The 15,107-nt window shown below is 39.0% G+C and overlaps 1 protein-coding gene across 5 annotated transcripts in view; it reads left to right on the top strand.

Moving 5' to 3' along the window:
• SGIP1 (SH3GL interacting endocytic adaptor 1) overlaps positions 1-15,107 on the top strand; it is a 142,373-nt gene that overhangs the window by 73,563 nt on the left and 53,703 nt on the right. For 4 of the 5 annotated variants that reach the window (XM_030573330.1, XM_030573331.1, XM_030573328.1 and 1 more), the window contains exons 8-14: positions 2,246-2,257; positions 8,810-8,821; positions 9,710-9,734; positions 10,688-10,739; positions 12,449-12,534; positions 13,275-13,367; positions 14,858-14,932. In XM_030573330.1, the coding sequence (XP_030429190.1) occupies positions 2,246-2,257; positions 8,810-8,821; positions 9,710-9,734; positions 10,688-10,739; positions 12,449-12,534; positions 13,275-13,367; positions 14,858-14,932 (355 nt within the window). The remainder of the gene's footprint in view (positions 1-2,245; positions 2,258-8,809; positions 8,822-9,709; positions 9,735-10,687; positions 10,740-12,448; positions 12,535-13,274; positions 13,368-14,857; positions 14,933-15,107) is intronic. The other variant, XM_030573329.1, reaches the window with a different exon arrangement.

Here is a 15,107-nt window from a genome sequence, read left to right as displayed (position 1 = left end):
GTTTTACATCCCCAGCCTCCTTCCATTTTTTTTTTTTTTTTACTGGCAATCCTTGCCATGTTGCCTGCTATTTTTACCACAGAAAATACAGCCCTGAGTAGTAAGGGCATTTTAATGGTCTTAAGCAATGTTCATTTATGCTAAAATGAGTATATTTTATAGTACAAGCTAATAAGTTAGGGTCCTGACCTAAATTTATGCATGCATGCTTGAAAAAGATAGAATCCCGATTCAATATTTCAACAACTGAATAAAAGTGGTCTGATTTTTCAGAAGTGTTGAGCTCTCACAGATTTTATAGATGACCCTGGGATGTGCAAGCATTCCCTACCTCTGAAAATCATGTCACTTTTTTATTTAGGTGCCATGGCCTTTTATTCATATGTAGGGGAATAATGACCTGAATAAATCACTTTTTTCTGAACCTAACATCCTGGTAATATTTAGGAAAACCAGAGCTACTCGGGGTGACCCAATAAGCTATCAGATATTTTTACAGGAATAGTATTAACTTTTTGAAACTGTCAAAATCATTAGAAAACTTTTGAAATCATTATTTTCATTGCATTGGAATCTTCGGATCTTTGTAAATGAACCATCTTTGCTAGAGAGAACTTGTTGTTAAGCCCAACGTGCAGCCATGTGCTCTTAATAAAAGAGAAATTCACCATTCACTGTAAAAGTTAGCTTCTTGATTTAAAAATTAAAACTCAACCATACACAATATTTCTTCTATTTCTTGCACAACTGACCTCTGAACTTCAAGGTGATAGATCACCCTATTTGGTGCAGTAATATAACCACCCATTAAAACCTAACAGCTCTGGTTGCCTTTTCCAGAGTGGCCACCAATCAGATACACCTAGGTTGGAAGACAATACCTCATTTAGAGAGAGGAGGTTTTTTCCCAAATGTAATTATGTTTCATAGCTGCTGCAGCAGCCATAGTCATGGCAGCACATACAGCGGGTTGAGTTGTTTCCGGTAAAGATTTACCATATTTATGACATATAAATAAATGTGTATTTTATGAGAGGTTGTTTACTCATTTGGGGGAACGTAGAGTGCATTCTCTGAGTTCCTCCATGGAGTAGCCATATAGATAAGTTTCTCATAGGTCACTAACTGGTTGACAGACAAGAAATAAAGGCTAGGAATAAATGGTCATTTTTCAGAATCGAGAGAGGTAAATAGTGGTGTCCCACAGTGATCTGTACTGGGATCGGTGCTGTTCAACATATTCATAAATGATCTGGAAAAACAGGTACGTAGTGAGGTGACAAAATTTGCAGATGATACATAATTATTCAGGATAGTTTATGTCCAAAGCAGACTGCGAGGAGTTACAAAGGGATCTCTCAAAACTGGGTGATTGGGCAACAAAATGGCAAATGAAATTCAGTGTTGATAAGTGATCTAACTTAGTTATTCCAGTCAAGAAAAAGATCTTGGAAGAATAAGGTCATGGAGGATAATTGTGGTCACCTCCCTTGAGTCATGCGAGGCTCTGTTTCTCCATCCCAGTGGTCCCCAACATTTTTTGTCTGGCAGGCACCAGACAACAAGCCACAGAGGACCATGGCGGTGGACGAGCATCCGCCAAAATGCTGCCGACAAGTGGCGTCATCTAGAGGCGTCGCCGCTGAAATGCCGCTGAATTTCAGCAGCATTTCAGCGGATGGTCGTCTGCTGGCCAGTATGCGGGTGCACTTAGATGCTCCAGTGGGCGCCATGGCCCGCAGGCACCATGTTGGGGACCCCTGCTCCATCCCCTGCCTAAAATGCTAGAGTTCTGAGCTTAGGAGCAATAATTTTTTTAGAAGCCTGCAACTTTTTGAGATTGGATCCTTTCATCATTCTCGCATTTGTCAAAGCTTGTAGAGTATGGCACTTTATTTTCTTTTCATATAAATCCTTTTAAGAATTTAAACTTTTAATTGAAAATTAGCTTTGAGTATAGTTAGAAATAGCCAACTATGCCAGTAGCATGTAATCATTTCTGTAAATGGTTTAAATAAAAGTGCTGTGTTGTTATATATTATTTTTCACTATAATCTTATGTCTACCTGAATAATATTCAGACTATTTGTATAAAATATTACCACTTTGTGTCCATTTAACAGGTAGGCTTTTAATGCTGCTTTCCATAGATGTAGAACTTTTGTTTTTCCATGCGTTAATTACTTTTAGAAAATATCTTATTTTCTCATTTTTATTTTTTTTTATTTTGGCTGCATTCTTGTAGAGGAAAAGTCCGGTAAGAAATAATTTGCTCTTTTTCTACCTTTTTATAACTCTTTTTTTTTTAACAGAATACTTTGCTCTGGTGTTTTTTCTGTTTCCTCTGTCCATTTTTCACTTGTCTGTAGAACTGAGATGTAAAATGCAAATGCCGTATATCATTGTTTACAAATGATGGTGTCTATTCTTTCTCCTGTGGATTTAATTCAAAGGTATTTTTTAAATGAGCTAGGTTTGGCTTCCATTACATTTAGTTATTTTCCCTTTTGGCTTGTATGAGAAGAGGAAAGTTTGAGGGTGTTTTTTGCCCAAAGATTTATGGGATGAAATCTTGTTCCCAATGTAGCCAATGAAAGTTTTCCCATTGACTTGGGTGGGCCAGGATTTCACCTGTGGTATGTTTAATGCACATTACATTGCATGTCCAGTTATCAGATGATGGGGAAACCAAAAGTTCTATAGTATAACCTTTGCTGCTGTAGTAACATTCACAATATGAATGTGTTCTTGCCAAATACTTGGTTATAAATTTTCATGCCATAGTGTGTAGGCCTATACAGAGTTTTGAACATTAAATGAATTGTGTGGTCTGAGCACCAGATCTCAAGAGAGGAACTTCTAAATTCTAGTCTCATCTCTTATAATTACTCCTCCTATTGCCTTGAGCAAGTCCCTTGAACTTTCTGCCTCATTTGCCATCTGTAAAACAATGATTCTTCCTGACAGCCAGGAGTCTTGTGAGTTTTGTTGGCTAATGTTTGGACTGAGAAGTGGGTTGTAAGATAGGCTGAGTGATAAGTTCTAGTTATTTAGGCATATTAGGTAAATGTTCTGAAGATGAACTCTCCTTTCTTCACTTTGCTACCTTACAGTATCTCTTATTACTTACGTTTTCTTGTGGCATATGGTAAATATTTTTTCTACTAAAATAGTTTTGAATAGATTTGAAGTAAAGTAAAAGTCCACTTGTTTCATCATTAAAAGAAACCAAATGTTTAAGAAATTTTAGTATCTTAGTATTTTCTTCCATATTTAAAGTTACCTTGATCAAATAAATCAACTATAAGAGGACTTGCTAACTAAGAAGAACACTATGCAAATTGACCTTGTCATTGTAGAAAAAAAATGTAGGGCCAGATCCTTAACTCACCTAACTTGGTAGTGCTCCACTGAAGTTGGTGGAGCTATTGCATCTTACTCTGGCTGAGGTTCTGGTCTATAAATGTCCCACTGTAACAGAAATATTTTTCTGATTCATTTTCTCCATACCACTGCAACTTCAACTTGAAGTTAATTAGTAAATTTTAGGCGGAACTTTCCTGCAGTGCACCTGTATTCCAGGTGATGCGTCTATATTGATGTGGCTTTTGTTCCTCTTCCAGAAATCTGGGACTTTTTGCTGTTAGCTGTCTGCATAACCATTCACAAATAAGTCAAGTTTATTAGAAAATCTAAATTCGATTTTGAATGCTCTCCTGGCTTTTAAAAAAACACTCATGCCTTTAATTATCTAAGGTACTTTTATTTACCCAGTGACCCCATGAGCTTTGTCACTGGTCTGTTGAATTTCACATGGTTTTTTTTCCTGCCTTACTTATTTCCCTTGCTGGACAGTATAGACAGCTGCATTCATACACATCAAATGGCCTACCTGCTGCAAAATGAGAGATGACTGGTCCCATGGTAGGATAAATGAGCTAACCAAAGATACAGAGGTCTGGTCTAATCTTCATTGTGCACATAACTCCCATTAATCTTAATGGAAATAATACGTGCAGAACAAGAGGAGAATATGGATCAGGGAAAAGACCAAAATATGAGATGGCACTTGGATAATGGGGAGTGGAGGGTTAGGGGGATGGAGAATGAGAGAAGCACTCTAAAAGGTATGCAATGGAGGTTTCAGTTAAATCTGACTATTTGTTATGTAAAACCACTGAAGTGCTCTCTGTTTTTTAAACAAATAAAATTCATCTCAAAATTGCAAAAATACATAAAATTATGACTATGGAGCTTTGCAAAACAAGAAGAGTATGCCCAAGGCAGTTGTGATTTTGACACATCTGACTGATAGCATGTGAAGTTCCAAAACCCTACACCATCTGTTTGCAGAACACCTAGATAACTGAAACACAAGTCTGAGATATGTCACGAGTAACTTCAGTTTTGATTGACACATATGTGGTGATAGTAAGTTGCAGTTGTTTATTACAGGAAAAAGATTTTTACCAGTTGGCTACACCAAAGGAAAAAACAAAAAACTCCTCAAAGGCAGATTAGGAGGTTTCTTGGAAAACTGTGGGAAAATGACATGCATCCCTTCATTTACTTTGGCATAACTGGCCATAATGGCACATTTACCATGGCTTTTCCAGTTTCTTTTTACACAAGAACCTCAAACACTGAGAAATGTGAACATCTCAAATCCCCGACCTTATGTGGCTGCGAGGTCATAAGAACTTGTATGGTTCTTGATTTGGAACATCACAGTTACTTCTAAAACCTTAGATGAATTTAATTGTACTTGATTCCAGATTACAGGTCCCTGAAAAATACCCCCTCCACTTCTGATGTGACATTTGACATTAAGAATGTGTGTGTGTATTGGCAGAGAAAAGGGAGATGTCCTTGCCCCAGTTCCATAACTGTCGATTATTATGTGCAGTAAATACACCACATTCAGCTTAGCATTGTCTTCAAAAATGGTTAATGGTTTTGAAGAATATGTAGTACCTTACTCTCAACTTTATCACTGATTTCATGACGCTGTTAATTTTATCCAAACGTTTTAACTTATCTCTGCTGTAACACACATGCTGTATATGTATATACACAGGGCCGGCTCCAGGGGTTTTGCCACCCCAAGCAGCCAAAAAAAAGCTGTGATCGTGATCTGCGGCAATTCAGCTGGAGGTCCTTCACTCCAAGCGGGAGTGAGGGACCCTCCGTTGAATTGCCGCCAAATACCTGAACGTGCCGCCCTGCTCCGGGGTGGTCGCCCCGAGCACCTGCTTGCTAAGCTGGTGCCTGTAGCCGGCCCTGTATATACATTTAATTATATACAAGCTCACACAATAGGCCATATGTTCAGCCTTCCTCTGGTTGCTTTGCTCTGGCAGCACACAACAGCCAAAAACCCCTGCCAATGCAGCCCTCTGTGGATTCCTATGTAGTAGCTCTAGGAGATGTGGACAGGAACACCAGTGTGCTCTCATGGTTCCCAGATACTGGTACAGCACTTAGGAGTCATAGACAGCTAGGAGCAATTTAAAGGATATCTGAGGTTGCTGGAGTTCCTAACCCCAGGATCAGGGAGCTTCAGAGTACCAAAGCATACCCCACCTCCCACCCACTGCACCAAGCTTGTCAGCTGCAGCTGAAGATCTATGCCTGTGGCATCTTTATTGCTTGTATCAGCAGGTAAAGTTATAGTGATACCAAAGCAAATCCAAGCCAAAGAATTAACATCCTGTGTTGTCCAAACACGGTCTGTGAAGCTAGTAACTTAGCTGATGGGTGCACACATAGGTTCTCATTGGGACTTAGTGTCCTTTAAATAGGGAAAGGATTTTCATAGAAATGTAGAAGTGAATCATAGAAAAGTAGGACTGGAAGGGACCTCAGTAGGGATGTCTGACACCCTGGACATCTAGTCCAGTCCCCTGCACTTAAGGCAAAACTACATAATAATTAGATCATTCCTGACAGGTTTGTCTAACCTGTTCTTAAAAATCTCCAGTGATGGAGATTCTACAACCTCTCTAGGGCTTTCATATTCATTGGAAGACACTTAGGAGAGAATATTGATGGACTCCATGTATATGTACAATTTTCTACCCCATTATACTCTGAAGCATACACTAAGGTGTTGGCTTATTATATTCTTTTCTTGTTCTGCTACTGAGTTGCCTTTCTCTGTACACTAGTAAGGACACAGGAGTACCCAGAACCACAAGTTCAGACTTTTTTGGGGTGTGTGAGGGTAATTGCTACCCCATTATCCATTCTTCTTGTGCTCCACCTCTGGCTGAGTATTCTCACTCACTCTTTTTACATTGGCTCACATTAACAAGTATTTTTCCTTATTGATAATAGGTCATCATTCAGCTGGGACAGCATGTTCTCAAACCCTGTGATTTTCATTTCAATCAACTGAAAATTTCCAAGGAAATATTTCCTCTTTCTGTTAATGGCAATTGTTTCTCTCCTGAAAATAACCTTTTGTAGAGCTTTTTCTTTTTATTCATTGTTACCTTGGCATTCAAAACCAACTGCTTCTTAGTCCATTTCTGTTTCTCAAATGCATATATAATGTACTCATCACCATAGTATTTAGGTGCCACACGTTTGAAATAGTTGCTGGTCTGCTGCAGTTTCTTTATCCTCACAAGATTTGGGTTTGAAGAAGCTCTTCCCAGAGAAGGTCTTGTCGCTTGTTTTTGGCAGTGTTCTCAAAGTTTAAAGATGCCTCAGGGTGAGACGACACCCTGTATACATGGCATAACCCATTAACCTGCCTTGTAGAGTTGGATGGGTCTTGAGGTGTCTTTAAAACACATGGGCTCCATTTGACACCTGACTTAGCACCCAAAAATACTTAATTTCTTTTAACAAAAGGCTTCCTGTAGCCTGGTAAATTAAATATATTTTTAAATAGGGAAATGTCACTTCAAATCTTTTGGGTTTATGCTTATATTAATATATTTTTTTAAATCCTGTTTTTCCCCCTCCTCGTGGAAGGGTTCTGTGATCTCCAATGATGCCTCTTCCCTGATTTTTCCTCTTGAGAAGAAACTGTCAATCTTTCAATCATCATCAAATTGCTTTGTAGCATTTTGTGATTTACAAATGTGGATTAAAATTAAACCAGCCAACTGCTGTTCATTTGGAATCGACTCCAGATGTCTTGAGCTGAAAGGCTAGTGCCCCAAGCTAGATACTCGGTGCTTTTTATATCTTATTTTAAGCTTAGAGTTTCAGTGGGTTGTTGGTCAGAGATTTGAACTGTGACATACAAGTGCCTCTAACTCTAGCTTATTAGTCTCATGGTGTAAGGGAAGCTGAAGTGGCTGAAAATTGTGCAGAGACAATTCCAGATGCTACAGAAACAAGGAACAAAATGAGCTTATTCTAATAGGGCTCACTAGGACACGCTGTTGTTTTTTCTGGCAGATATTTTTACTGTAACAAAGCAACATGACCTAGTGCTTAGTTTCTGACACTTTAAGCTTGGTACTACTGAGTTCTAAAAGCAGCTCATCAGGACTCTGGGCTAATCATGTGCCTGCAGTGAGCTCCAGTGACTCTAATATTGGCAATACTTAGCATTCTTACATCTCAGCTCAGAGGGAATTAAGGTTGCTCAGCACCTCAGAATCATGCCCTAATCCTCTGTCTCTCTTTATTTTCTGTAAAACTGGGATAAGAATATGGTACCTCCTTCCCAGATGCACTGAGCATTGATTGTGACGCACTTTGAAAAATGTAATATATAAAACGCTCTACACATGTTGAGTATTAGCTATCCTCTGTAGCGCTAATATTACTAGCTCAGAGGGAGAGAGAGATCTGTATGTCTGGACTGTGCCTGCCCTAGAGCGTTGGTCTTCTTGAGACAAGGACAATTTGGAGGGCGTTGTATGCACCAGTGTTCAGTTCTCTCTCTCTCTCACTCTCTGTAGTTGTGATGACTCTCAACAATAATTAAAATAATGCATTTGATCATTTTTAATTTGCCTCTTCTTGAAAAATTATCTATTGACTCAGCTTTATTTTATGGCATGGTCTTAAAGAACTGAGGAGTTATTGCAAGCAAGAAAGACAGAACAAGAGGAAGGGAACTTGATCTTGAGATCAGATGCACACCTGTTAAGTCTCCACAGGTTGGATACCATCTCTCAGGCTTCCTCAAGAAATCTCCTGCGTTTTTCTCCCATGGTTTTTCTCTTGAAACTGCTTATGTGGGTGGGTTCAGACAACTCTTCTCCATTGTGCACTCTCCCAGCTCCTCTGCTCTCCATGAGCCAGTCGTATTGTGAGGAATATGGTAGCTGAGAACAGAGGAGCCTGGAGGACAACATGAGCAAAGCAAATCAGCCCATACGCTTGACCATTACTCCCGAAAGTGGGAAGGTGCTTGTAAGGAGGTTTCTCACTTCAGAGCTGAGTTGTGAGGAGGAGAGCTCCATTGTCACGGAAATGAGGGGAAGGAGAAGATGCTTGTAGAGATGCCTGAGGGATATACTTATTACACTTAAAGTTGGGAACTTCAGGCACCCTAACAGACATCTTCCATCCCACTGTGATTCTGGAGCCTAATGTTTATGTAGTTTACTCTCAAAATTCCTGACAGCCTTGTAAATCTCTAAAAAGGGTATACAAAGCAGGTTCAAGGTCATCACCGTTAATGAGCAAAACCCAAATTTGGGTGGGAGTAGGGGTGCGGGAGTTCACTTTTCAAAACACTGTATTTATTTAATTAGAAAAATATCATATTACCCAAGTCTGTTTACTGATCTGTCATTCTCTGACTAGGTGTCTGTTCTCTCTTCCTTCTTGCTGATCACAGAGGCGCAGCCCGGTAAGAACTCTTACAATTTTGTAGTCCTTACGTTTGTTGTCAAAATGGCAGACTAGTTGTTGGGGGTCTGGTTTATTTAGCCTTAAATCATTTTGTCCTGGGTATCTGTAGTGAAGTAAATGAATATAAACTTTATTTGGTGTAAGGTTTTTGTTTGTTTGTTTTGTTTTTTTAATTTAACCTTCTGAATGATGTATCAGAGATAAGTCAATATACATGTTTCTTTGTTCAAATACATATGTGTTTGTATTAGTCACTCTGGGTTCAGTCCAGCAGCAGTGTGAATGAGTTATGGATATGAGAGCAGGCCTGAGTCATCAGTGTTTTGTTATTGGGCTGCTGAGCATGGTGTAGTGTTGTTTCACAGTCCAACAGGGTGAAGAAAACCGAAGGGAGAAGGTGCTTCAGGCTAATTGCAAGAACACTGTGCCCAGCATACACACTAAAGCATTGAGCAGCTTGTAGTGGAAGATGTTCCATGAGAGCCTCCTGAAGTGTTCTCCCACGGCTGCCCCTGCCCTGTTGTTAAAAGCTGGCCTTAAAAGAACACAGGAATAGGTGCTACCCCTGATAGGTGGTAGGAATAAATGAAAATCCTGAAAATGGCTGTCATTCATATCAGTTGCATTTAAGTACCTATTCCTCAACCATGCCCTATCCTTGTCTCCCCTGCCATTCTCTTCTGGAGCAAAACTGATTCCATAACGTGTACATGAGTGTCATAAAGGTAATTACCAGCATAGATGGTGGATTGGAGTCAAATTTCATTTACTCCTTAGTATTGATGCTTGTCTTCTCAATCAAATTGAGATGTCATCTTTGTTACCTGTTTTAAATATAAATTATGCTCATCTGGTCATAAACCTTAGTGTTTGTTTCTAATTCCAGGGTGCAATTAAAAGGAATTTGTCCAGTAAGTATATTTTTTTAGCTTGCAGGAACGGATAATGTCTCAAGAAGATTGATTCTCTCGTGAACTTTAAAGAAGGCAAATTTATATCAAAACATGTGCTCCTCTATGTAGTTTTCAAAGTACACTTAAACTTTCATTTCCCAAAAAGTAACTCATAAAAGAGAACTCTAGGTACTATATTATTAATTAGTGAATCCTTGAAATGGATGGGGGTTGCAGTGCATGTGCCATTGAACTGCTGTACGTAGTGTTCCACCCTTCAAGAATGTGTTTCTTACAAAATTAACTTAGTCTATTAATGTAGGGTGACTGGATGTCCTGATTTTATAGGGACAGTCCTGATTTTGGGGTCTATTTCTTATATAGGCTCCTATTACCTCCCACCCCCTTGCCGGTTTTTCACATTTGCTGTCTGGTCACCCTACTATTAATGTAATATGATGCCCCTAAAGTCACATGGAACATTCGAAGTTGGTGGCATACAACCCTGTTCAACAGACTGTATTTCTTAGAATGTCAAATAGTTCCAACCACAAAATTTTTAATGAGGAATAAAGAAGGAAAAGCCAGTGCTTATGCCTTTGTGCTCTCAGGTCAGAAAAAGTAGATAGCAGACAATTAGATTCTGCTTTCTACGCAGACAGCTATACAATGGGCTTGGTATGTGGTGATTTGCTGAGTTACACACATACTGTACATCCCTGCATAGAGAGATGAGATTAATATATCTGTATGTATTGGGGAGCTGAATTACACTTCATCACCTTATTATAGGTTGAGATCACTCAGCCTCTGACTTCTATGTCATAGTGCCCAAGTTTAATTTTTAACATATAAGTGCATGCTAGTTTAATGTAGTTGATGTGACCCACATCTCTGAGTAGTTCATGTGAAAAAGTGAGATAGAGAACTCAAGTGAGAACTGATCTAAACAGAACTATCATATGCGACAGGTGAAGAGATAGCAAGACCTAGGCGTTCAACACCAACTCCAGAACTTGTAAGGTCAGTATGAAAGAAATTGTAAATTAATCTAGATATTGCACAAATGTTAGTCTGGGATCATTGCACCAAAGGTAGAGATAGGCAGTTAACTTATTACCTAACCTACAACTACTTTGGGAGTGGATACCCTGTTCGTTTGTACATGAAAATCTGTGAAACTATCTAGATTTGATACCATTCTTGGTAGCAACTTCAGGAAAGAAGCATTTCTCAAAAACACCATCTCCAGCATTTCATCTTACTTCCTGGAACCAATCATAATTGTAAGAATGATGTAAAAAAGTGGAAGTGCCCTCCATGAAGTAAAGTAAATCATATTAATATATTCTCCTGCCTACTGGGTCAAGATGACTCAGTGCCAGCCTGAAGAGTTCACTGTGTGCTTTAAGGCTGATAAAGCTTTCTTATTTATCTAAATTTAGCTCCCTACCTGTGACAACTTAGCTGTCTGGTTATCACTAACACAGCCACCTTCCATTTCACAGGTGGCTTTGCTGTATTTCAATGATGGGTGTCTTGTGTGTAATCAGACTTTTGCCTGTCTTGTTTGTAATCCATTTACCAAGCTATATTATTTGGGACCTTTGGCTGAAAGGTCAATCAAATCTTATATAAATGTCAGTGATTGTATTTATTCATGATGCTTCCTCTCAAGCTCACTATAACAACTTTGTAAAGATATCAGATGCCATGGTGATAGGCACTGTATAAAAATATCAATAGATATAGAAGCATACCAAAAGCAAATGCAGAAATAATGGCCTGCTGAGGCCATTTATATTAGTTTTCTTTATTCATGTTGGGATGATGCCATGATACTATAAAACAATCAGGTCTTTTCTAATCTTTGGAATAAAGCTATGGAATGTATGGAATGAAACAGAAAAAAGATAGCCAAGCCAAACATTTAATGTTAAATATCACCCTAAGGGTAATGTTCTGCCACTGATGTGCAGGTAATTGATATCCAGAATAATACTTATTTGTATTAACAGGCGTTATCTGTGCAATCTGTCAATATTAGTTATCTTTCTAGTGCCTAGCTCCTGTGACACCTTAGAGACTAACATATTTATTTGAGCAACAATCTAATGGTTCCATGGCCACCAAGGTTTGGCACCTTTGCTATAATAACACAGATCCTTGTCACCTGAACTAATGAAGAATCTTCACATTGGCTGTGTCTACAGTGCACCTATGGGGGGTGTGTGTGTGTGTGAGAGAGAGAGAGAGAGAGAGAATCGCAGCACACATTGAAATGCTGCAGTGCTCTGTAACTGCCCTGTGTGGACAGTGCAGGCATGAACTGAAAGGAACCTAGTTTGTATTAGCATAGTCCTTTTCAAATAGGACAACATTAACGCAAACCAGGTACTTTTTAGTTTGTGCCAACAGCATCCACGTGGGTCAGTTACAGCACTTTGGTGTGTGCTGTACCTCCCACCCCAGAGGTCCAAATGACAGGACAGTACAGATAAGTTCTCAGTAGACCTAAGAGTTTTCCTCTTCCCTGTGGGTCAGCGTCTTGCAGGCTATATAGTCAGATACTTGGCAGTATCTCCAGTAAAGAGTGTGGTATGCATGCTAGTTAGCCCTTTAATCCCACACATAGCACTGAGAGGCTAACCCCTCAGGACCTCTTCATCCTTTAAGCCTAATTACAGTTTGTTCTTTACATTTCTTATGCTAATATTTGTATTACCTTGCAGCAAAAAAGCCCCAGATGATCCTTCAGCCCTTGCCCCACTGTTTGGCCCACCACTGGAGTCAGCATTTGAGGAACAAAAGTTGGAAGGTATGAAAATTGACAGAGGGGTGGGTTGCTTGCTTGCTTGTTTACTAGTGTGGCTATTTTTTAAAAATGGGAAGCTTAGTTTGAAATAAGCCTTTTTAAAAAAATAAGTAAATTCTGTAATAAGGTCATATGTGCAACAAGTCTACTTGATCACTCTCCCTGTGGCTGAGACATTGCACCCTGGGTAACTCCTTCCTGTACCATGCATAGAAACTGGCACAGTCTGCAGATTATAAATTGATGATAAACATTTAACTAGTAGTTACAGTGCATGCAAAATAATTACCCTCTCGCAAAATAAAATGTAATCAGTGATCAGTTTTGTAAGTAACTTACACTTCTGATACAAACCAAACCATAGTCATGGGGGTTATCATATGCTCTTGGTGTAGGCCCCTCAATCCAGTATACACAGAACCACAAGGGATATAATTTCCTGGAGAGTATCTCTGTTAAATATAAACAGCATCCCAGAGGATGTAACATCGTGGCATTTTCTCTGTGAATGTGATTTTCTATATTAAGCAGATAGACCAGGCGTTTGAAACCCTTTTAAAAGTAACATCAGCTCCAGCCAGACATTGAGTCAGGGAGAAGCATGTGCCAATCCAAGTATCGATGAAATGTTTGTATCTTCTATCTGGTAGAAATTGATATTCATAATTAATTAGTGGATTTTATAATTGAAATTAAGTATTTTGTATTGCTTTGGTGTATGTGATTTACTTTTGTATTTTTAGCTCCTTTAGATCAGACAGAGATATGGGGTTCTGTCCAGCCAGTGAATTCCAGTCTAGATTCTCCAAAACTACCAAGACCTTTTCCAACTGGAAGTAAGTTAAGTATGGGTTATCAGTCTGAAAAATCAGGTGTTTCATTTTTATTATCTGGGCTAGGTATACTATGAAATATATAGGTATACTAAAACACTGTAATCATGTGGCAAGTTAGTTTGTTTTTGCTGGACTGACTTTAACTGCAACAGAATAGAATGGAAAAAGGTGACATTAGTTTAATAATGTATTGGATAGACAGCTTTCAGAATGAAGGAGACAATGCACTTCATCCCTGGGGAGAGAAGCTTCTTCCTGTTATGTATCTGAATTTGCAAGGCTAAATTTGACTCTATTTATCTGAAGACAGAGAGAGAGAGAGAGAGAGAGATCTAGGAACAAATACAGCATATGATGGAAACTATAGCTCCTGCTTATCTCCAAGAAAGATCCGGCTATCCTAAATTTGATTCACAGTTATATCTCCAGAGGAAATTGTAGAAATGTTGGGTTGGAAGAGACGTTGATAGGTCATCTACTCCAGCCTGCTACACTGAGGAAGGACCAAATATATCTAGATATCCCTGACAAATGTTTGTCTAACCTGCTCTTGGAAACCTCCACAACATCCCCTGGAAACCTATTCCAGTACTGACCTGTCCTCAGTAGTTTGAAAGATTCTTCCTAATATCTAACCTAAATCTCCCTTGCTTCAGATTAAGCCCATTACTTCTTGTCCTACCTTCAGTGGACATGGAGAACAATTGATCACCCTCTTCTTTATAACAGCTCTTCATGTATTCAAAAATTATCAGGGCCCCGCTCAGTCTTCTTTTCTCAAGACTAAACATGCTCAGTTTTTTTTTTACCTGTCCTCATAAATCAGATTTTTCTAAACCTTTTATCGTTTTTGTTGCTCTCCTGTGGGCTCTCCAATATTTTTCCACATCTTTCTTAAAGTGTGGTGCCCAGAACTGGACACTGTACTCCCAACTGAAGCCTCACCAGTGGTGAGTAGAGCAGGACAATTGCCTCTTGTCTTACATGTGGCACTCCTGTTAATACACCCAGAATGATATTACCCTTTTAGTAACTGCATCACATTGTTCTATCATGTTTCATTTGTAATCCACTGTAACTCCCAGATCCCTTTCAGCAGTACTACTGCCTAGCCAGTTATTCCCCATTTTGTATTTGTGCATCTGATTTTTTTTTCTTCCTAAGTGTAGTTCTTTGCACTTGCCTTTTTTGAAGTTCATTTTGATACAGATAGCGGTGACGCACGCTAATTGCCCTATAATCATCATTTAATTATGCAAGAATTTTAAGATAATGTGCCATGATAAAAAGCAGTCATAGTCCTATCTCTGTGCCACATTGCTGAATCTTGGGACAAGTGTGCAATTAATTTTTACCAACTCTGCACCTTCAATGGCATTAAAAAGAAGACACCCTGAACAGGGGGAACCTACAAAGAATCAAACACACAGTTTTTTATCAGGTTAATGCATCTCTTGAATTTATATTCTTTCTTCTGACCTGTTTTTCAGCACCTCCACCACTTCCACCAAAAAATATTCCAGCTACACCACCTAGGACTGGTTCTCCCTTAACAGTAGGAATAGGTAAGAATGAGGTATTACATTTATTAGCTCATGAAATAATACTGCATAAGATATATACTGTGCATAACTGAGCATGGGTCTGTAACTACTGACTCCGGAACGCCCCATCGACTTCAGTGCAATTTCTGCATATGTAAATGCTTACAGAATCAGGTTCATTCTGAGGAAATCTGCA

Source organism: Gopherus evgoodei, chromosome 8, assembly GCF_007399415.2.
Source record: "Gopherus evgoodei ecotype Sinaloan lineage chromosome 8, rGopEvg1_v1.p, whole genome shotgun sequence".
Lineage (NCBI taxonomy): Eukaryota > Metazoa > Chordata > Testudines > Testudinidae > Gopherus > Gopherus evgoodei.
This window is presented reverse-complemented; position numbering and strand designations above follow the sequence as displayed.